This window comes from Aquarana catesbeiana, linkage group LG02, assembly GCF_042186555.1.
Source record: "Aquarana catesbeiana isolate 2022-GZ linkage group LG02, ASM4218655v1, whole genome shotgun sequence".
Taxonomy (NCBI): domain Eukaryota; kingdom Metazoa; phylum Chordata; class Amphibia; order Anura; family Ranidae; genus Aquarana; species Aquarana catesbeiana.
In genome coordinates, this window is record NC_133325.1 from 674,949,161 (window position 1) to 674,973,257 (window position 24,097).

At 45.4% G+C, this 24,097-nt stretch overlaps 2 protein-coding genes across 2 annotated transcripts in view; one reads left to right on the plus strand and one right to left on the minus strand.

The window, feature by feature from the left end:
* Positions 1–205: 205 nt before the first annotated feature.
* Positions 206–11,281, minus strand: LOC141127661 (RRP12-like protein). The gene is made up of 8 exons (XM_073614363.1): positions 11,278–11,281; positions 8,743–8,951; positions 7,602–7,685; positions 5,771–5,847; positions 5,584–5,689; positions 4,470–4,586; positions 4,211–4,349; positions 206–342 (listed from the first exon to the last, which is right to left on the minus strand). The coding sequence occupies exons 1-8, from the start codon at positions 11,279–11,281 to the stop codon at positions 206–208; spliced, it is 873 nt and encodes a 290-aa protein (XP_073470464.1).
* Positions 11,282–18,708: 7,427 nt separating this feature from the next.
* The window catches only part of EXO5 (exonuclease 5), a 32,664-nt gene continuing 27,275 nt past the window's right edge, over positions 18,709–24,097 (plus strand). Inside the window, exon 1 of the mRNA XM_073616710.1 lies at positions 18,709–18,948. Coding sequence (XP_073472811.1) covers positions 18,801–18,948 — 148 coding nt within the window. The 5' untranslated portion in view covers positions 18,709–18,800. The remainder of the gene's footprint in view (positions 18,949–24,097) is intronic.

A 24,097-nucleotide genomic window follows, 5' to 3' on the forward strand; every position in this document is an offset into this window, starting at 1 on the left:
CCATTCCTAAACTATCAGATGTCCCCCCTGTAGTGCTTAAAATATGTTGTATTCCTCCAGTCCAGAAGGGGGAGACACATGTAGTCCTGGATTTCTATTCACATATCTGACCCAGATGCAACAACTCCCCCCCCCCCATCCTCCATCCTTCATCGCTTTATCTGGTGCAGATACCCGGAGAGCCGCCTCTGCTGCTGCTGCCTCCTCAGCTCGTGTTTAGTTCTTTGAGCCATCGGTTGGTTCTTCGTTCCGGAGACCGGCGGCTCAACCGGTGCGGTTTCATTGGAGCGGTCAGAATCCTCCTCAGAAGACGTGCTTCCTCTGTGGCCACTTTCATTGATGCTGTAAAGGGATCATAGAAGAAGGAGGAGTTTGTAAAGGTTTTACACAGAGCGGCCCCCGATCCTCCTTTTCTGGGGTCCCCCGGCGGGTGCCCCCATGGAGAGCCGCTTTCCATGGGGGCACTCGTGCGGGCACGCACCCGAGTCCCGCTGCTGCATCCATTGACACGGACAGCAGGACTCCGCCCCCGGGTCGCTGGATTTGATTGACAGCAGCGGGAGCCAATGGCACCCGAGGCAGCGGCTGGAGCTGCTGGGATCGTCCTTGACACTGGAACGATCAGGCTCAGGTAAGAAAAAGGGGGCAGGGGGGTGGGCTGCAGCACAAAAGGGTTTTCACCTAGAATGCATTAAAGTGAAAAACTTCGAGACTTTAAAACTCCTTTAAAGTGATTATAACATTAAAGTGGTTCCAAAATTTGAAAGTTTTTTTTTTAATTCAAAAAACCTGTGTGCGGCAGCCCCCCCCAATACTTACCTGAGCCCCCTCTCAATCCAGCGATGTGCAGAAAAGCATCGGCTCTCAGGGGAACCTCCCTCCTCATTGGCTTCCGCTGCTGTCAATCACAGCCAATGAGGAGAGAGAGAGAGAGAGAGGGGGTGGGGCTGTGTCTGAATGAACACACAGAGCAGCGGCGGCTCAAGAGCGCTGCTGCTTGGGTGAGTATTTTGCAGACCTCACTTTTTGTCACAAAGTTTTGAAAATTGAAAAAAGAAAAAAAAAAATGTTTTTTCTTGTCTTTCTTCATTTTCAAAAACAAATGAGAGCTGCAAAATACTCACCATGCCTCTCAGCAAATAGCTTGGGGTGTCTACTTTCCAAAATGGGGTCATTTGGGGGGGTTTTATGCCATCTGGGCATTCCATGGCCTCCGAAACTGTGATAGGCAGTGAAGAGTGAAATCAAAAATTTACACCATTAGAAATCCTGAAGGCGGTGATTGGTTTTCGGGGCCCCGTACGCAGCTAGGCTCCCAAAAAGTCCCACACATGTGGTATCCCCATATTCAGGAGAAGTCATTATTCAATCACTTGGGACAAAAAAAATAAATATTCAATGGGTTCAACATGCCTCTCAGCAATTTCCTTGGGGTGTCTACTTTCCAAAATGGGGTAATTTGTGGGTGTTTTGTACTGCCCTGCCATTTTAGCACCTCAAGAAACGACATAGGCAGTCAAACTAAAAGCTGTGTAAATTCCAGAAAATGTACCCTTAGTTTGTAGACGCTATAACTTTCGCGCAAACCAATAAATATACGCTTATTGACATTTTTTTTACCAAAGACATGTGGCCGAATACATTTTGGCCTAAATGTATGACTAAAATTGAGTTTATTGGATTTTTTTTATAACAAAAAGTAGAAAATATTTTTTTTCAAAATTTTCGGTCTTTTTCCGTTTATAGCGCAAAAAATAAAAAACGGCAGAGGTGATCAAATACCATCAAAAGAAAGCTCTATTTGTGGGAAGAAAAGGACGCAAATTTCGTTTGGGTACAGCATTGCATGACCGCGCAATTAGCAGTTAAAGCGACGCAGTGCCAAATTGGAAAAAGTCCTCTGGTCCTTAAGCAGCATAATGGTCCGGTCCTTAAGTGGTTAAGCAAGCATTTTACTGAATGAAACCAATTCACTCAGTTTTGTTGTGATTAGCTGTGATTGGTCAAAGCTAATCACATGGTACAGATGGGCTGCGATTGCCCCTATCAGTACCATATGATCACATTGTACACAATGGATGGCATGAAAAGGAAGCAGGCCCGTGATTGTGTAACGCACGCCCCCAGCTCCTCCCCACTGCGTCCTATTGTCAGAAACTTCTCCCACTTGAACTTTGTAATAACATTGTATTTACTTTCAAAGTCTGACCTTCAGGCCACTTTCACACTGAGGCCCTTATAGGCTCAAAAAAATAGCGCCTGTCTAATCAGGTCCACCTGAAAAACTGACAGGCGGACCTGATCGGACAGCCCATGTGAAAGAGCCCTTACCTATATTAAAAAAAAAGTGTTTACTTCCGCCCTAGACCAGAAGTGATGTCGCTCCAGTCCTCCAAGATGGTAAAAGTGATCAGAGACAATCTGGTCTCTCTTCACCGCTATGGCCAGCGTCACAAACTGTTGGATCCTTGCCTGGGTATTCCTGAGCAGCAAGGAGTGGGGGCGCGATCCAGAGGCTAATTACCTGCTCGGATCGCTTTCATGAGAAAGTGAATGATCAGCTGAAAAAAATAAATACCGGGGGTTATGGCTGATGGTTTCAGCCATAACCCCTGCAAACCACTCCAAAGCCGCAACGTATATACACACACATACATACATATACACACACACACATAATATAATATATATTACGGGGCTCAAAATTTCAAGTCCTGAGCTACTAGCCAGGCCTCAAGGGTTACTCGCCACCAGTTGCCCCGCCCAACCACTACCCTGCCCCTAATTCCACCCCTAAACACGCCCTCAAATTATCTCATGAAATTACATTTAAATGATTTATACAGAATTAAGTTATAAAAATAAATATTAACAACAACTTTATTCGTGCCCAAAAATGCAGCCTACCCGTGTACCGCCAGTGCAGCTTGCCCGTACAGGGGAAGAGAGAGGAGAGCAGCCGCCTGGTTGATCAGAGCGCAGGGGGAACATAACAGTTTTTATTTCAATAGCTGTGTGTTACCCGCCGTGCACCGTTGTATACAGCCCCCCCTTGTCCGGGGAACTGTGATAGACAGATCACCCATCCCAGGATTGGATGGGTGATCTGTCTATCAAAGTACCCGGACAAAGAGGGGCTGTATATGGCAGCGGGGAACACACAGCTATTGAAATGGAAACTGTTATGTTCCCCCGCGCTCCGATAAACCAGGCGGCGGCTCTCCTCCCCTACGATCGCTGGGAGAATGGCTCCCATACAACCCAGGCTTCCGGCGGTGCTAGCCTGCCGCCGCCCCCAACTCCCAAGCAGCCCACACTCACCAGCCCTCAAAATCCACTGTATATATTATATATACACACACACACACACACACACACACACACACACACGTTAGGGATCATCCGATTAAAAAAAAAAAAAAAAAAAAAGTTACTTTTTTATCACTGTTATTGCTGTCACAATGAATGTAAACATTCCGTGTGACAGCAATAGGCAGTGACAGGTTCTCTTTATGAAGGGATCGGGGTGTCTATAAGACCCCAAACCCCTCCACTGCACTTGAAAGTATTCAAAACGTCAAGATCAGCGTTTTTGAATACTTTCTATTTTTTAAAACGGATGCCTTTAAGATGCCAGTAATTTGGGAAGTGATGTCATGACACTGCTTCCGGATTACTAGATCCGACACCCGAACGAAGCATCGGCTTTGTTCGGGTCTTCGGCCAGCCGGCAGACATGCTGGCTGGTTGCTCGGGCCTCCTGGTGGGACGGGAGAGCCCAGGCGAGCGGCGGAAGGCAGCGGGAGGGGGGTGTCACCTCCCATTGTTTGTAATAACAGCTGAGCGGCTGCTGAGCTGCATCGGTTGTTATTACAGTAAAGCCGACCATCTGCTCTAGAGAGCAGTACCGGGGTGATGCATGCAGCTGCGTGCATCACCCCGGAAAAACCCCTTAAAGCAATATCGGTCTAGCTTGCGACCAATACTGATTTTTCAGAAAATGCTGATATCAGCCTTACCGAAAATCGGTTGATTCCTAATATACGTATAGTGATCAAGAAGTGGGTAAAGGTCACCAACATTTTCGAAAGTTGCTTTACAGTTTATTGTAGCAAAACTCTAATACTCTTAATTTTTAAACAATTTTCAGTCTTGATATTTGATACCCTTCCCCCAGTGTTCTGTTCCTTCCCACAAATACAACTCTCACCTCCCGATTTCTTGATCTCCTGGACACAAAACTTAGCGGTGGACTGGGCAGCAGGATGGTGAGCGGGGGCGGAGTCTGTAAACATGAACTCGCTGCCCTTCAGGATAGAGCACACGCCAAGCTGAGCGGCCTTCCGCACCTACAACAAAAATCACACACACACACACACGGAGGATCAGATCATATTAAAAAAGTACCCACAGACCTCTGAAGACTTCCTTTTCTAAAGGTCTCTCGTTTTTCCTGGTCTACAACGTACTTTTGGCTTTGCATGGACAGTGAAGCTCAGTAAGCCATGGTACACCTGCAGAGTGGAGGGATAACTCCATGCAGACAGGTCCTGTTTCTGAAGCAACACTGACAAACATGAAACGATCTGAAAAAAAAAAAAAATTAAAAAAAGAAGACAATGTAATAATGAGATTGCAGGAAGACATACAAAAGTATATGAAAAAAGACATCGCTATCACCGTTGTACTGCAATCTTTGCTCCCACACTCTAAAAATATGTATGAATCTACTAAACACAATATATGAAAGTGCAAGGTGCTACATGTGCAAAAAAGCAAAAAGTATCAATTAAAGTGATTGTTAGTTAAAAAAAACGAAAAAACAAAAAACTCCTCCTTTTCAAACATGTCATACTTGCCTCCACTGTGCAGCTCGTTTTGCACAGAGAGGCCCCGATGACTGCCAGGTGTTTTTTCACCTAAATGCATAGGATTTTTTTTTTTTTTTTACCAAAAATATCGCAATAAGCGTATATTGATTGGTTTGCGCAAAAGTTATAGCGTCTACAAACAATGGGAAAGATTTATGGCATTTATTATTTCATTTTATTTTTTTTTAGTAGAAATATGGCGGTGAGCTGCAATTTTTAGCAAGCCTGCGACATTGCGGCGGACAGATCGGACGCTTTTGACACTTTTTTGGGACCATTTACATTTATACAGCGATCAGTGCTATAAAAAATGCACTGATTACGGTGTAAATGTCACTGGCAGGGAAGGGGTTAAATGTGTGTTCCCTCGGTGTGTTCTAACTGTGTGGGGATGTGATAAGGAGAGGAGACATATCGTTTTTCCTACTCAGTAGGAACAATATGGCTCCTCTCCTCTGACAGCACAAGGATTTGATTTGTGCGTTTACACACACAAATCCCCGTGCTGGCGCTCGTGCACGTGATAGCGCGTGCCGGCGGTGATCGTGCCAGCCGGCCACGCGCATTCGGTCCCCCAGCGGTGCGCGCCCTCTGGTGGCCAAAAAGGGGTAGGACCTACCCATACGGGGTTTCACTCAAGGGAGCCATTCTCTAATATTACAGAAACATGAAAATCTAAAACACAGGATAATACAAAAGGAACACGACTTACCCATCTAAGAGCGGAGGTGCTGCCGCTGGCAGCCTGTGAGGACATAATATCCATGAAGGCCTTAGACGTGTCCGAGAATTTCTTAATCAGCACAGGACCCGGAACCCTAAAACACATCATCAGTTACTGGAAGATGAAAGACCAATAACCCGTAACCACTGGGGGCGGGGGGGACAGACAGGCTTACCTTTTCAGAACCAGGTTCAGCAGGTAGGCAACGGCAGACAGCGACTCCGCAGACTCAACAGCTTCCAGAGTGGTCATCTATGGGGGAAAAAAAAATATATATAAAAATTTTTGTTTTTATGTTCTGCAGTGTACAGACAAACCATGGAGGGATTTCCGCATTTAATCTCCTCATCAGTTAGTAAAATGAAGAGAAAACCAAATCATAAGCAAAAAAGTGTCACCTGGAAGACGATTTTCAGAGCCAAGCTTAGGAATTGCTTTACTCCCACAGGTTTCAGTTTTATTAAATAGTAATACAGTAGTAAACTCAAAACAAAGTTGTAAAAGTGGAACTTCTGCTTACCTAATTCCATCCCCCTCTCCGGTGCCACATTCCACATTTTCAGGGGGAGGGGGGAGCAGGTACCTTTTTTTTCTTTTTTTTTTTTTTATTATAGGTACCCTGTCCCCACTCCTGGGTGACCGGCAAGTTACGTCAAGAGCTCGGCCCCCTCCCCCTTCTGCCGGGCCAGTGACACTGCCAGGCTCCTTTACCCGCAACGGTGGCGGCAGCACCTGTCCATCGGCTGAGGTGCCGACATCGCTGGACTCCAGGACAGGCAAGTTTTCTAACGTTAAGGCGGCATTCACACCTGAGCGTTTTCAGCTCATAAAACGTCTGAAAAACGCCCATTCATTTCAATGGCACCTGTTCACATTTGAGCGTTTTGTCACCTGAAGCAAAACGTCTGAAAAACACCCTAATCTCAAAAAATAACATGAGCTTCTTTGGGACAGATTACAGGTGTTTTTCTGCCTTTTACATTGGTGACCTGAACAAAACCGCGGCAAAAACGAGGCAAAATGCGCGGTAAAAAACGCGCAACTTTGAAACGCTCAGGTGTCAATGCAGCCTAAAAATCAGCAGCTGCAGTATGTGGTGCTGCTGACTTTAATTTTTATTTATTTATTTATTTTTTTTAAAGGGGCAAGCGGAAGGAACTCCACTTTAAAACAAAAATTAAAAAAAACCTTCTCCCTGCAAGGTAATGTCATAATGTGCTAGTAGGCTTCACCTACTGGCACATTATGAAAACGTTACCTAAGAACGAAGCCCTCCAGTGGTGCGCTGTCAACGCTGACAGGGCTTCCATCTTCACCCGGTCTTCCTTCCGGGTTCACGGGGCTCCGGCTGCTTGAATGGCCAAGCTGCGATGACATCACTCCCTTCCATGCGCGCTGGAGTCTCGGCCACGGCACAGATCTCTGAAGGTAACGGCACGAGCATGCTGCCTCTTCAGTGTGACGTCACCGGCTGCAGGGACATTGAATATCTCCTGTACGGCGCACATTTAGGAGATGTTCCCCGTAGTTACAAGGACTCTTTATTATAAGCTTACCTGTAGGTAGAAGTGTCCAATGGGAGTTCACTACCACTTTAAGCCCCCGTTCACATGGGAGCGACTTCGCATTCGATTTGACGGAGGCACCGGTCAAATTGGTGCGACGCCGACTTTGCGGTGCCACACCAATTTGAAACAGTAGTACATGCGTTGCTTTTGCCGATTTTGGGTGTGACTTGAATAGACATTTGTGCATGAACTGGGCCAACCCCCGTCCATCGCTGTGCTGCTCTTCCAATGTCAGCTCTGCAAAGACAACAGAGCTAGCGGTGGCTGAGGGGAAAAAGATGATCCTAAATCCCGCAATTGCGGTGGGTCCGAAAGGGACATTAACTTGGTCAGGACCTGGACCGTGGTCCACCATTTAGAGACGCCCGTTTTATTGCATTATAGTGCAGCACATTTGAAAAATGAAGACAATGGCAACCATGCAGAGAAATCACTCACCAGAGCAGCAAAGTATTCCGTTTCTGTCTCCTTCCCTCCCTGAGAGCGGATCACTTCTGTTACTGCAGCCAGAACCGCACAGATCTAAAAAGACATAAACAATTAAGTCTCAGATCTATACTTTGTATCGGTGATAGAAGTCCTATAAACACAAATGAATGCAACAGTTAAAACACTACAGTGGAGCAAACAATAGATAATGACTTCTCCACTGATCACCAATGTAAGGAACATTCTTCTCACTGATCACCAATGTAAGGAACATTCTTCGCACTGATCACCAATGTAAGGAACATTCTTCTCACTGACCACCAATGTAAGGAACATTCTTCTCACTGACCACCAATGTAAGGAACATTCTTCTCACTGATCACCAATGTAAGGAGAATTCTTCTCACTGATCACCAATGTAAGGAACATTCTTCTCACTGATCACCAATGTAAGGAACATTCTTCCCACTGACCACCAATGTAAGGAACATTCTTCTCACTGACCACCAATGTAAGGAACATTCTTCCCACTGATCACCAATGTAAGGAACATTCTTCCCACTGATCACCAATGTAAGGAACATTCTTCTCACTGATCACCAATGTAAGGAACATTCTTCTCACTGACCACCAATATAAGGAACATTCTTCTCACTGACCACCAATGTAAGGAACATTCTTCTCACTGACCACCAATGTAAGGAGCATTCTTCTCACTGATCACCAATGTAAGGAACATTCTTCTCACTGATCACCAATGTAAGGAACATTCTTCCCACTGACCACCAATGTAAGGAACATTCTTCTCACTGACCACCAATGTAAGGAGCATTCTTCCCACTGATCACCAACATAAGGAACATTCTTGCAACTGAGGCAGACAGCTTGTAGTTCTGAATGAACTATGAGTGCTCTGGTAGTTCACTGAACCTTCCTGCTTCTCAGTAATTACCTCCCCTAGGGGCAGACAGCGGTACTGACAGTCTGCAGGAGCCGGACATTGTACCCGCCATCTACTGATTATAGGTGCAATGCTCTGCAGGCTAAAAAAAACAAATGCATATTTCTGTGTTTGCAAAACAAGGTGCAGTTATTGTTTATTAAATGAAAAGTTATCCTTCAAAGGTCTACAACCCGAGTCGCCACCCACCTCCTTGTGAGCGGCCGAGTTGGACTCCCAGAATCTCTGGACTTTGTTGAAGGTGAGGTTGGTGCAATCGGAGAGGCCGCTGAGGAAGGTGGCCCCGGATCTTTCTGTGATGGCCATTTCCTCCTCCTCCGGCCTCTTCTGTATGGACAGGGAACCTGACTGCAGGTCATTGTGCAGCTTTACAGCGTCTACCGTCAGATCACTCTTCCCTGGAGAGCAGAAAAATGAACATCAACCAATGACAGGTGAGGACACAGGAATCACAAACCTGGAGATGTTTTCACCGGATTGGAAGGACTTTTGAAGTCACTTGCCAACCGCAAAATATGATATAAAAAAATAAGAGATGATAGAGATATACACACATTATATTACCAAAAGTATTGGGACGCCTGCCTTTACACGCACATGAACTTTAATGACATCCCACTCTTAGTCCGTAGGGTTCAATACTGAGTTGGCCCACCCTTTGCAGCTATAACAGCTTCAACTCTTCTGGGAAGGCCGTCCACAAGGTTTAGGAGTGTGTCTATGGGAATGCAAGACGGCAGGCATTGCTTTATAAAGTTGGTCGCACCACATACTAATATACTTGACACCCGAGCGCAGGAGAGATTTCTACTGTTTATGGGAATGTTTGACCGTTCTTCCAGTAGCTCATTTGTGAGGTCAGGCACTGATGTTGGACGAGAAGGCCTGGCTCTCGGTCTCTGCTCTAATTCATCCCAAAGGTGTTCTATCGGGTTGAGGTCAGGACTCTGTGCAGGTCAGTGAAGTACCTCCACCCCAAACTCACTCATCCATGTCTTTATGGACCTTGCTTTGTGCACTGGTCCAAATCATTTGGTGGAGGGGGGATTATGGTGGGGGGGTTGTTTTTCAGGGGTTGGGTTTGGCCCCTTAGTTCCAGTGAAGGGAACTTTTAAAGGGTCAGCACCCCAAGACATTTTGGACAATTTCATGCTCCCAACTTTGTGGGAACAGTTTGGGGACGGCCCCTTCATGCTCCAACATGACTGCACACCACAAAGTTGGGAACATGAAAATGTCTTGGTATGCCGACACCTTAAGAGTTCAATCAGTCCTGATGTACTTAAGGCCGATCTCTTTTGTTGAGACTCAAAAACGCCAGGAAAGTACAAATACCCCCCAAAAGACTCCTTTTAAAAGTAGTTGAAAGTAGACAGTCCAAGGTGTTTAGAAAGAAGCATTGCTGGGTTTTTTTTTGTATTTCTGAACCACATCCCGCCCGCCAAATGACGGCATGGCTCTTGTCCTGGGTGGACATCTTATTACGGCCTCCCAGAGCGACCGCGCATCGTGGTGATCGGTGGTGCGGTGTGTCAGTCAGACACACCGCTCTCGGTAAAGAGCCTCTGGCGGAGCCTCTTTATCACGTGATCACCTGTATCCAATCACGGCTGATCACGATGTAAACAGGAAGAGCCGATCGGCTGCTCTCCTTAAAGGGGGGGTCTGTGCTGATTGTTTATCAGTGCAGCCCCCCCTCGGATGCCCACCCAGGACGCCGCCAGGACCACCAGGGATTGGCACCACCCTGGACCACCAGGGAAATGCTAATCAGTGCCCAGGCAGCTGCCAATCAGTGCCCATCCCCAATGCCTGCCAGTGCCATCGGTGATGCCTACCCATGAGTGCCCATCAGTGCCACCTATGAGTGCCCATCAGTGCCACCTATGAGTGCCCATGAGTGCCACCCATGAGTGCCCATCAGTGCCACCCATGAGTGGCCATCAGTGCCGCCTTATCAGTGCCCACCAGTGAAGGAGAAAGCTAACTTATTTACAAAATTTTATAACAGAAACAAAAGAAAAACTTTTTTTTTTTTTTCAAAATTTTAGTTTTTTTTTTTTTTTTATTTGTTTAGCAAAAAAAAAAAAAAAAAAAACGCAGTGTTGATCAAATACCACCAAAAGAAAGCTCTATTTGTGGGAACAAAATTATAAAAATTCTGCTTGGGTACAGCGTAGCATGACCGCGCAATTGTCATTTAAAAAGCGACAGCGCTGAAAATTGGCCTGGGCAGGAAGGGGGTGTAAGTGCCCGGTATTAAAGTGGTTAATAAAAAATAAAAAAAAAACCCTCAAAAATTTTTTTTATTATTATATATTGTCACCAGTGTAGTACCGCGTTGTCATATAACTTGTATGGTAGCGATCAGAGACACTGACTGGTGACAGTATGTGAAAAAAAAAAAAAATATATATATATATATATATATATATATTTTTTTTTGGATTATATAATAATATCTTTTTTTTTTATAACTATAGCAACACTGTACTACTCTTGAGGAGGTCGTCAGTTGTTTATTATTTTTACACCTTATAGCAAAAAAAGAGGGTTTCATCGAATATTTTTTATGTATAATTAATAAGATTGATTTTATAGTAATATTCAAGCGTACGTCGCCTTTAAAGTCCCAATAAAGAGGGATCTCTCTTTTTCTACCATCTATGAAGAGCCAGGCTTCCACATTCAACTGAGTTGTCCTGTCTACATTTCAGGTCAAACCCATGGCTAGCTCATGTCCTCTAAGAGAGAGCTTATCCATGGAGTAGAGACACTATACAGACCAGAGGACACGTATTTGTCCCATTCCCCACGACCAATATTGGCGTAGTGACCACTGAGGCCTACAACGGCTGAAGGACTCTGTAGCTCCAGGTCACTCTACAACAAGAATCTGCATCTCTAGGTCACTTAAGAATATCGTAACCCAAGGAAAATGAAGGGGAAATATGGACGCTCGTGGGTAGGGTGGGTGGAATGAGAATCGTTCATAGAGTCTCCCCCTACAGGACAGGATATTGAAGAGGAAGAATTCCATGAACATGGGGGAGGCATGGACAGTTCATCTGTAGGGTTGGTGGAATGAGAACAGTTCATACAAACTCCCCCTACAAGACAGAATATGAAAGATTCATAACTCTACAACACTGGGGTGTTTGGTTCATATTCTGACCAGGACATTGTCTGCATGAAGTCCGCATGTTCTCCCTGTGTTTGCGTGGGTTTCCTCCGAGTACTCCATTTTCCTCCCACACTCCAAAGACATGCTACCTCGCCATGGTGGAGCAGTGGTGAGCATAGCTGCTTTCTAAGCAGCTGACCCGGGTTCGATTCCCAGCCAACGCCATCTCACAAGATGGCTGCCTCACCTGGTACGTGTCAACCCCCCCTTCCCATCATATCTGTATATACAATGTTATCTCTACAGTACTGTGCAAATGATTTAGCCAGGTGTGAACAAATTCTGTAACCATAGAAGCCATGTGATCCCTTCCTGGCTATGTCCTGGTTGGAGATCACTATGAACCTACCATAGGGTCCAAGTGATCCCTTCCTGGCTATGTCCTGCTCAGAGATCACTATGAACCTACCAGAGGGTCCATGTGATCCCTTCCTGGCTATGTCCTGCTCAGAGATCACTATGAACCTACCAGAGGGTCCATGTGATCCCTTCCTGGCTATGTCCTGGTCGGAGATCACTATGAACCTACCATAGGGTCCATGTGATCCCTTCCTGGCTATGTCCTGGTCGGAGATCATTATGAACCTACCATAGGGTCCATGTGATGCCTTCCTGGCTATGTCCTGGTCGGAAATCACTATGAACCTACCAGAGGGTCCATGTGATCCCTCCCTGGCTATGTCCTGGTTGGAGATCACTATGAACCTACTATAGGGTCCATGTGATCCCTTCCTGGCTATGTCCTGGTTGGAGATCACTATGAACCTACCAGAGGGTCCATGTGATCCCTTCCTGGCTATGTCCTGGTCGGAGATCACTATGAACCTACCATAGGGTCCATGTGATCCCTTCCTGACTATGTCCTGGTTGGAGATCACTATGAACCTACCAGAGGGTCCATGTGATCCCTTCCTGGCTATGTCCTGGTCGGAGATCACTATGAACCTACCATAGGGTCCATGTGATCCCTTCCTGACTATGTCCTGGTTGGAGATCACTATGAACCTACCAGAGGGTCCATGTGATCCCTTCCTGGCTATGTCCTGGTCGGAGATCACTATGAACCTACCATAGGGTCCATGTGATCCCTTCCTGGCTATGTCCTGGTCGGAAATCACTATGAACCTACCAGAGGGTCCATGTGATGCCTTCCTGGCTATGTCCTGGTCGGAGATCACTATGAACCTACTATAGGGTCCATGTGATCCCTTCCTGGCTATGTCCTGGTCGGAGATCATTATGAACCTACCATAGGGTCCATGTGATGCCTTCCTGGCTATGTCCTGGTCGGAAATCACTATGAACCTACCAGAGGGTCCATGTGATCCCTTCCTGGCTATGTCCTGGTTGGAGATCACTATGAACCTACTATAGGGTCCATGTGATGCCTTCCTGGCTATGTCCTGGTCGGAAATCACTATGAACCTACCAGAGGGTCCATGTGATCCTTTCCTGGCTATGTCCTGGTTGGAGATCACTATGAACCTACCAGAGGGTCCATGTGATGCCTTCCTGGCTATGTCCTGGTTGGAGATCACTTTGAACCTACCATAGGGGCCTATTGACATGAAATGTTCCCCACATGTCAGTGAAAATCTATGAAATCCATACATACAGAGACACTCCAAAAACAGAGATATTGTGCTGCACAGTTGCTCGGGACTCCCATAAGAGATATTTTGAGACACAGTTGCTTGGCACTCCCATACAGATATATTGTGCTGCACAGTTGCTCGGCACTCCCATAAGAGATATTTTGAGACACGGTTGCTCAGCACTCCCATACAGAGATGTTGGGCTGCACAGTTGCTCGGAACCCCCATACAGAAATATTGGGCTGTACAGTTGCTCGGCACTCCCATACAGAGATATTTTATTGCACAGTTGCTCAGCACTCCCATTAAGAAATATTGGGCTGCACAGTTGCTCGGCACTCCCATACAGAGATATTGGGCTGCACAGTTGCTCGACACTCCCATACAGAGATATTCGGCTGCACAGTTGATCGGCACTCCCATACAGAGATATTGTGATGCACAGTTGCTCAGAACTCCCATACAGAAGTATTGTGCTGCACAGTTGCTCGGCACACCCATACAGATGATATTGGGCTGCACAGTTGCTCGGCACTCCCATAGATATTGGCCTGCACAGTTGCTCGGCACTCCTATACAGACGTATTTTGCTGCATAGTTGCTCGGCACTCCCATAGAGAAATTTTACTGCACAGTTGCTTGGACTCCCATACAGTAAGTATTGTGCTGCACAGTTGCTCGGCACTTCCATAGGGTTATTGGGCTGCAGTTGCTTGGAATTCTTAAACAGAAGTATTGTGCTGCACAGTTGCTTGGCACTCCCATAAAGAGATATTGTGATGCACAGTTGCTCAGCACTCCCACACAGAAGTATTGTGATGCACAGCTGCTCGGCACTCCCATACAGAAGTATTGTGCTGCACAGTTGCTCTGGACTCCCATAGAGATATTTTACTGCACAGTTGCTTGGTATTCTTATACAGAAGTATTGTGCTGCACAGTTGCCTGGCACTCCCATAGATATTGGGCTGCACAGTTGCTCGGCACTCCCATAGAGATATTGGGCTGCACAGTTGCTTGGCACTCCCATACAGACATATTGGGCTGCACAGTTGCTGGGCAGTAAATGAGTCTCTAGTGAACCCCATGACTTAAAGCAGCACTCCAGCCCTCCCTTCAGTCTTGCACAGTTGTATTAGATCTTTTCCTGTCCTGAAATTGCTTATTGTCATTAGTACAGTGACAGTGCATATTTCTAGCACTGATAACTGTATTGGAGTCACTTGTCCCCAAAAAGTGTCACTTAGTGTCAGATTATCCGCCGCAATGTCACGGTCCCGCTAACAATCGCTGATCGCCGCCATTACTAGTAAGAAAAATGAAAAACAATAAAAATTCCATAAATCTCTCCCTTAGTTTGTAGACACAACCGATCGATATACGATTATTGGCATTTTTAGAGGAAGAAATTTTATTTTTTACATTTTTTTTATTGGATGTTTTATAGCAGAAAGTCAAAAATATTGTTTTTTTTTTTTCTAGATTTTTTTTGTTTATAGGTGATGAAATCCCAGCAATAGAAAGTTCTATTTGTGGGAAAAATGAGATGAATTATATTTGTGTAGAGCGTCGCACGACCGCGCAATTGTCACTTATAGGAACGCCGTATCACAGAAAACGGCCTGGTCATGAAGGGAGGGGGGTGAAGAGGTTAAACCCTAATGGTGGAGATAATCACTTTGATAAACGATTAATTTCTTTTCTGATCGATTTCCTCCAATAGGAATAATCGATCGATAGGTGACAACCCATTCAATCGATATGATACATCTGAGGAAGTGGATTTCAATGGAAAAGGATACAATCATAATGGATAATAAATGTATTTCTGTTTCCATGGTGTAATCCCAGAATCTGATTGGTCACAATAGTAGAGTGGGAGTGGTTTAGATCTTTATCACTGTCTGGGGTCCCTATAGTGGAGATTTAGCCCTCACTTCCTCCGGGGTCAGAAAGGCAGGAAGTGAGCAGAATCTCTCCCACAGCAATAAATAAGGGGAAAAGGAGCATCTACTCTACACACAGCGGCCATCTTGGATTGCAGAGTCTCTTTCCAGGGATAAATGTTTTCGGGGACCAATAGAAATCCCCCAAATGGTTACAAGGGAACCCCATACTGAGAGAAATATGTAGGCTGCCATTGCTGATCGCCTTCTGAAAATGCTATACTCCTGGCTGGCTCTGGCTTCCATGCTTTCTGCATCACTGCATGTTCATTTAGAACTTCTTCCCAATCAGTGATGGAGAACGGACAGAAAGCATCAGACTGACACCCAGGCGATGAGTAGATTCAGTCTCTGTATTCTCCCATAATAATCAATCCAGGGGCTTTACAAGACGCCCCCCTCCCCCCCACTACCCTCATAGCAAACACTCTCATTTCTCTCTTTGTAATAAAATGACATTTAAATATAAAAAGGCCCAATGAGGAACTGCTTGTCTTTGGCAGACTAAGATCTTCCTAGCAGTCCAGCTTCATCCACATGCAGTGCAGCATAGGAGCTGTTACATTGTACAGAAACATACAAGAAGCTGCAGTCCCACCACAAGTTACAGCAATGAAGTGCTTTGCTCTTCTGCCTGGCAGCACCGGGGTCGTAGCTTCAATTCCCAACCACAGCGCCCCCCCCCCCCCTGCCCGGAGTTTGCATGTTCTCCCTGCGCCTGCGCGGGTTTCCTCCCACACTACAAAGACATGCTGGGGGGTAGATTGGCCCCTAGTACGTGTATAAATGTGAGTTAGGGAGATTAGATTGTAAGCTCCTCGGGGGGACTGATCATTATCACATGGCCTACCTGTTGGATTGCCTCTGCAGACTCCTCCCCTCCCCCCGATACCTGCAGCTTTCCTGCCAATCCCCTGGACAGGTTGGTCGGTGGCGGAGGGTCCTCTGGGCTTGTACGGCCCTCTGTGGAGACACCAATTACACAGCGAGACCCTTTATCTCCATAGCAACAGTGAGACACACCCCCCCCTCATAACACTAACAATAAAAACATTTTCCTTTTTTTATAATGTAACATATGAGGGAGAAATAAAAAAAAATAATTTGGCAGTGAAAGGGTTAAAGTGGAGTTCCACCCACTTTTACAACTCTCCAGCATCCCTCACTAAACTGTGCACTGTAAACAAATTGGATATATATATTTTTTTTTTCTCAGCACTTACTGTATATCTGCTGTATTCATTATTCACTTCCTCCTTCCTGGCCGTGGCCCATCGCATCATTTCCTGTTTGCAATGCCTTCTGGGAAGGGGCGGCAACTTCCTCTGAAACTGCTATTTTTATGGAAACCTGACCTGAAACCTATTACACTGCTTGTGCTGCACTGAGCGTGTGCGAGATCTGCAGATCTAGATCTAGGAAGATCTAGGAAGAAATGCAGTCTGGCTTCAGATGCCCACACTTAAGATGGCCACGGCCTGCTGTAAGTTTATAAAATAACAAACTACTGCTATAAACTAACAAAACAGACCTTAGTTTACAGACTAACTTTACTAGAATACATTAAGCTTGTGTATTATAGGGGTATTTTTATCTATAAAGTATAATTTCGGCCGGAACACCACTTTAAGGACATCCAGTCCACCATCCTAACAACCTGCACATAATTGTCAGCTTCCTCCATCACTGACAATTTTACTGCGGACATTATTCCTCATATGGCTGCATCCTCATCTGCCCTCCTTCATGTTTATATCTAATCATTCATCAAGTCATTCATTGGGATCATTCATTCCCCTGTACATGATATCTTGATAGCAATACTTTGTATCTATTTAATAGGAGGAGTGTTTGATGTTTGTATGTGGTGGCCATCTGTGTTGGTTTGTTGACAACGTTGTCATGTTTCAATATTGGTGGTGGTGCCTGTTTTTTTAACCATATATTGTTGATTGGTGTTTAAGTGTATCTTTTTCAATAAACATTTATATTTTTGGTAATTGCATGTTCCTCTTTGAAGAATTGCTTTTTCTCTTTTTGATTTTGATATGCATATACAATTCAGAGGTTCGCACCATTATTACGGCCTAGTGGCCATTGGTGTAAGTCAATTACCCTGATTTCTTCAAGGCACAGATACTATTAATCTTAGCCTTATTATCATACTACTCTGTAGAGCTGCTAGTTCTGTTTTTACCCTTTGGGTGTTTTCGAAATCTGACAGGTCGCCTAATCTGACAGAACACAGGCATGAAGGGGTTAAACCTGCAAAGCTTTTTTTTCACTATTTCCTTATGTTCAAAAGATGCAGAGCAATCTTTTAGATGATGGATGAAGAGTCCACTTCTATGAAGGTTACACAACAGAACTGAGGAAGGGCCTCTGAGACATATGCCCCGTACACACGATCCGAAAATTGGACAACAGAACGTCCTTTTTTTTTTGCATGCTAGTCTTATATTGAACCTGAAGAGTTTACTAAAGTTACGAAAATTCTCATACGACAAAATTAAAAATCGGAAGTGATGTCATGTGTTGTAGTGTATTTGTATTGTATTTTCGGACGACAACTGTACTGTTTAAACGAAAATCGTACAATCTGGTATTGCACGAGAAAAATTTTCGTGCATGTCCGATAAAATAATATCGGATGAACTTTCGTGATTGGCTCTTGAAAGCTCTGTACTAACGATTGGATTATCGTAAGATCGCGTCAAAAGCGATATTTTTCATCCGATTTTTGGATTGTGTGTATGGGCCAATAGGGTGGGACTTGACTCGCTATGAGGGTCAAGAGGGAGGGAACACGTGACCTGTGCAGCACCTCTATCAGCGTTCTAGGGGTGTCCTATCAGATAGCCTCTACCCATCAGAAAGCCGCTACCCAGCCTACTGCACATGCGCGATGCGCAGTCAAAGTGAGTCAAATGCCTTGCCACCATCTTGGTACACCCGCACTCTTCTGCAGTAAGCCTAGAGTTAGAAGTCGGCAAGCGGACATCTTTATACACCCACCAGAGTCTTGCTTTTCACAATTATTTTTAACAGTAAACTCAGCTTATATAGTGAAATGCAATATTTAGAAGTCCGTAACACTGTTTTGATGTTGAATCTTAAAAGCAGCGGCAAGCCTGCCGATCTCACAGGTTTGCTGATGTGACCGAACACCGCTGCTTTTAAAATTAAACATCAAAACAGTGTTTCGGACTTCTAAATACTGCATCTGACTTTATAAGCTGAGTTTACTGTTAAAAATAACTGTGAAAAGCAAGACTCCGGTGGGTGTATAAGGATGTCCACTTGCCGACTTCCAACTCCAGACTTACAGCGGACGAGTGCGGGTGTACCAAGATGGCCGCGAGGCAACGTCACTTCAGCTGCGCATTCGCAGAATACCGGGTAGCGGCTTTACAATAATGTTGTTTGTATCACGTGACAGCTCTCCCTCCCACCCACGTGACGTAAGATATGTGCTGAGATGAAGTCATAGATATGCACGCTGTGTAAAGAACGAGAAGCGCTATGTCGGGCAGCGGGGAAGCGCAAGGAGCAGACACTAAAGTCGGAGAGCATGACTACCGGGCGAGGATAGAGGAAGATGGGGAGGGGGACGACTTCTCAGACATTAGTGACTCTGAGCTCCTCAGTCTGCAGGAAGCGGCGGAGAGCTGTGAGTGACGTCAGGGGAGGGGAGTGGTTAGTTTGGTGGACACTGAACCTACAATAAAGGGGCACTGTTATTAGATATACTGTGGGCGTTTATAATGGAGATCCATCATAGTGAGAACATTCCAGGCAGGCCCTGGTCTTTTTATTTTTTCACAGCACTCTGCTAGGGCCCTTTCACACTGGGGCGGTTTGCAGGCGCTATTGCGCTAATAATAGCGCCTGCAAACCGACCCGAAAGTGCCGCTGCTTTGATTCCAGTGGGAAACCCCGAGGGCCTTCACACTGGAGCGGTGCGCTAGCAGGACAGGAAAAAAAGTTCTGCCAGCAGTATCTTCAGAGCGGTGAAGGAGCAGAGTGTATACCGCTCCTTCACTGCTCCTGCCCATTGAAATCAATGGGACAGCGTAGCTGTACCGCCGGCAAAGCGCCTCTGGTGGTTTTTAACCCTTTCTCGGCCGCTAGCGGGGGGTAAAACCGCCCCGCTAGCGGCCGAATACCGACGGTAAAGCGCCGCTTACAATAGCAGCGCTTTACCGCCGACGCTGCCCCCGCCCCAGTGTGAAAGGGCCCTTATTGTTACAGGTGTGTCATTACAAGAGCATCCTCCATTGTATACAGGGATAGTGGGAAATGGGCACACCTCAGAGTGACACCATCAAATCCCGGGACAAGCCTTGGTCTTAGGTCTCATGCACACGCTGGACGTATTTAGCACGGGTTCACACATGTGCAATGTCAGACATTGCATGTGATTCGCACCCACACTGTGGTGCAGGTCACATGCGAGGTCTGTGCAGTGGGAGTTCAGCTATACAGTTGTTTGCCTGTTACTCGCATTGGATCCGCATAGAAAAAGGTGCAGGGTCTTTTTTCTCTGCACTGGAATCGGATCGTGTGGGTGTTCTCACCCACTTGATCCGATTCTTGTCCGAATCCACAGTTTGCACTGCGATCTGATCTGGGGGTGTCATTAACATCGTATTGACACCCGCAGCAGTTTGCAGAAGGCAGTGTGAACTGCCTGCGGGAGAGATGCGATGTGGGACAGTGTGAACCTAGGCTGACAGCTGCTGTTTTTGGCTTCAGACTTTTTTTCTGCAGCCAGTAAACTCCTCAGCACGTTATCCTATGTGTCCATGCACACATAGGCTTCAGCGTTTTTTGGCTGGAAAAAACCCCCAGAACTAGTGAGTTTTAAGAGAAAAATGCTCTAACTCTGATAAAAGGTTAAAAACGCTAATAAATGCAGCTATTCTGGTTTTTTTTTAGCTTTTTTGAGCCATAAGCTTTTGTGGAAGTATAATTTAGCTAAAAAACGCTACTGCAAAAATGCTGCAAAACTCATTCTACAGCTTTCTACAGCTAATGCTACTGTTGCTTGTATAACATCCAGTGTGCATGAGGCCTTACAGATTACATTGTATTCTGGGACAAGCCTTGGTCCTATAGATTACATTGTATCCCGAAACAAACATTAGTCCTCTAGGTTACATCACATCCTGGGACAAGCCTTGGTCTTTTACATTGCATCGTATCCAGGGACAAGCCTTGGTCTAAGGCTACTTTCACACTGGCAGCACGCGGAATTAGCGCTAAAGTGCCGCTCGTTTTTGCGCTTTTCGGCAGCTAATGGAACTTTTTTTTACCCAAAAAAAGGGTAAAAACTCCAGTTTTGCGGCACTTTCAAATCGCTTTTAACCGCTTCAGCCCCGGAAGATTTGGCTGCTGAATGACCAGGCCATTTTTTGCGATTCGGCACTGCGTTGCTTTAACTGACAAGTGCGCGGTCACAAACAAAATTGACATCCTTTTTTCCCTTAAATAGAGCTTTCTTTTGGTGGTGTTTGATCATCTCTGCGTTTTTTATTTTTTGCGCTATAAACAAAAAAAGAGTGACAGTTTTGAAAAAAACAATATTTTGTACTTTTTGCTATAATAAATATCCTAATTTTTTTTTTTTTTAAATTTTTTCTCAGTTTAGGCTGATATGTATTCTTCTACATATTTTTGGTAATAAAAATCGCAATGGGCGTATATTGATTGGTTTGCGCAAGTTATAGCGTCTACAAAATAGAGGATAGATTTATGGCATTTTTATTATTTTACTTATTTATTTATTTTTTACTAGTAATGGTGGCGATCTGCGATTTCTTTTTATCAAGACTGCGACATTATGGCGGACACATCGGACACTTTTGACACATTTTTGGGACCATTGGCATTTATACAGTGATCAGTGCTATAAAAATGCATTGATTACTGTAAAAATGTCACTGGCAGGGAAGGGGTTAACTGTGTTCCCTCTCTGTATTCTAACTGAAGGGGGGGGGGGGGGGGACTGTCTAGGGGAGATGACAGATCGCTGTTCATACTTTGTATGAACACACGATCAGTCTCTTCTCCCCTCAGAGAACCAGGATCTGTGTGTTTACACACACAGATCCCGGTTCTCGGGGTGTGTCACGAGCGAACGCGGGAGCCTGGCGGTCATCGTGCCTGCTGGGCACTCGCATTGGCTCTGGGGGGGCCAGCAGTGACCCTAGTGGCCACAGGGCGAAGCGACGTAACATAACCAGCCGTGCCAACTGCAGCAGCTGGTTGGCAAGTGGTTAAGATGCTTTGGAAGCACTGGCCATTCAGTGCAATGGGCAGGGGCGTTTTGGGAGAGCTAAATACAGCGCTCCCAACCCATCCCAAAGATGCTGCTTGCAGGACTTTTCCTAACGTCCTGCAAGCGCACCTCCCCAGTGTGAAAGCACACACTGCACAGAATGGGAAGCAGTTTTCAGGCGTTTTTTTAGAGGCTACAGTGCTTTGCAAAAGTATTCACCCCCTTGGCTTTTTACCTATTATGTTACGTTACAGCCTTTAGTTATAATTAGGATTAAAAAAATATTAAATATGTGATGGATCAGAACACAATAGTCTAAGTTGGTGAAGTAAAATTAGAAAAATATATGCATAAAACTATTTTTCAGAAATAAAAAACTGATAATTGGCATGTGTGTATGTATTCTCCCCCTTTGTTATGAAGCCCATAAAAAGCTCTGGTGCAACCAATTGCCTTCAGAGGTCACATCATTTGTGAAATTATGTCCACCTTTAAGTGTCACATAATCTGTCATTACATATACACACCTTTTTGAAAGGCCCCAGAGGCTGCAACACCTAAGCAAGAGGCACCACTAACCAAACACTGCCATGAAGACCAGGAAACTCTCCAAACAAGTAAGGGAAAATGTTGTTGAGAAGTCAAAGTCAGGGTTAGGTTATAAAAAAATATCAAAATCTTTGATGATCCCTAGGAGCACCATCAAATCTATCATAACCAAAAGGAAAGAACATGGCACAACTGCAAACCTGTCAAGAGCCGGCCGCACACCAAAACTCGCGGACCAGGCAAGGAGGGCATTAATCAGAGAGGCAGCACAGAGACCTAAGGTAACCCTGGAGGAGCTGCAGAGCTCCACAGCAGAGACTGGAGTATCTGTACATAGGACGACAATAAGCCGTACGCTCTATAGAGTTGGGCTTTATGGCAGAGTGGCCAGAAGAAAGCCATTACTTTCAGCAAAAAACAAAATGGCATGTTTTGAGTTTGTGAAAAGGCATGTGGGAGACTCCCAAAATGTATGGAGGAAGGTGCTCTAGTCTGATGAGACTGAAATTGAACTTTTTGGCCATCAAAGAAAACAGTGTGTGGTGCAAACCCAACACATCACCTCACCCAAAGAACACCATCCCCACAGTGAAACATGTTGGTGGCAGCATCATGCTGTGGGGATGTTTTTCAGCAGTCGGGACTGGGAAACTGGTCAGAGTTGGAAAGATGGATGGTGCTAAATACAGGGATATTCTTGAGCAAAACCTGTACCACTCTGTGTGTTTATTGAGGCTAGGATTCACCTTCCAGCAGGAGAATGACTCCAAACACACTGCTAAAGCAACACTAGGCCTAGTCAAAGCCCAGACCTCAATCCAATAGAAAATCTGTGGTCAGACTTAAAGATTGCTGTTCACAAGCACAAACCATCCAACTTGAAGGAGCTGGAGCAGTTTTGCAAGGAGGAATGGGCAAAAATCCCAGTGGTAAGATGTGGCAAGCTCATAGAGACTTATGCCTCGTACACACGAGCGGACTTTGCAGCAGACTTGGTCCGACGGTCTTTCTGCTGGACTTTCCGCCGGACTACCTGAACGGACGGTCTTGCCTACACATGACCGGACTTTCCGGCAGGCTATGTCTGCCCGTCTTTCCGACGGACTTTTGCCGGAGTTACAGCAGACTTTCAGAATGAACGGACTTGCCCACACACGGACAAGTCCGTTCATTTTGAACGTGACCCGGGTACGACGGGACTAGAAAAGGAAGTCAATCTTGCCGGTTTTATCGGCGAGATTGACACCTTGCGAGCCCCGTCGCGGGTCATACCAGGCCCTTAGGTCTGGTATGGATTATAAAGGGAACCCCCTACGCCGAAAAAACGGCGTGGGGTCCCCCATAAAGTCCATACCAGACCCCGATCCGGCTTGCTGACAGCTGTTATGTCATGAGCAGTCTGTCCCATCGTTGCTCACTGCCACAGCACGTGTATTTATTGGCGCTCTGCTAGCGTCCTCTTGTTTTAAACAATTGAATAAATGTTGAATACTGGTTTCCATACGGATCGCTCTTAGAAGTTTTTTTCATTATGTCATTTACTCTTCCTGGGGATCTCTATCTCTCCGCCCGGCATCTCCACACGGACCTCCTCCCTCTCCGAAGGATATTGCCAAATTGAGAAAGAAAAGAAAATATCCAGCGGTATTATGGTTTTATACTCCTGATCTGAGGAGATTTCTGCAGATCACAGCCAGCCCAGCAGTCTGCCACGGACCCATTTATGCTGTTTCGGACCCCCTATAATCAAGGGGTCAATTGGATCTGGTAGCGCAATCTCTTTCCACATTTACCGCATGGATTGAAGTTTGTTACCAGTTTCCCCAGAAGAGAGTTATCTGCTACTTTCACCATTTCATATTTAAGGACTTTTGTTATTTCTTAGGATTTATTAGATTATTCAATACTCCATGATTATTAATATTCTTTTGCGCTGCACTTATTTTATCTATTGTATGTCACTGAGGTTGGTGTTATCCTCCTAGTGTTC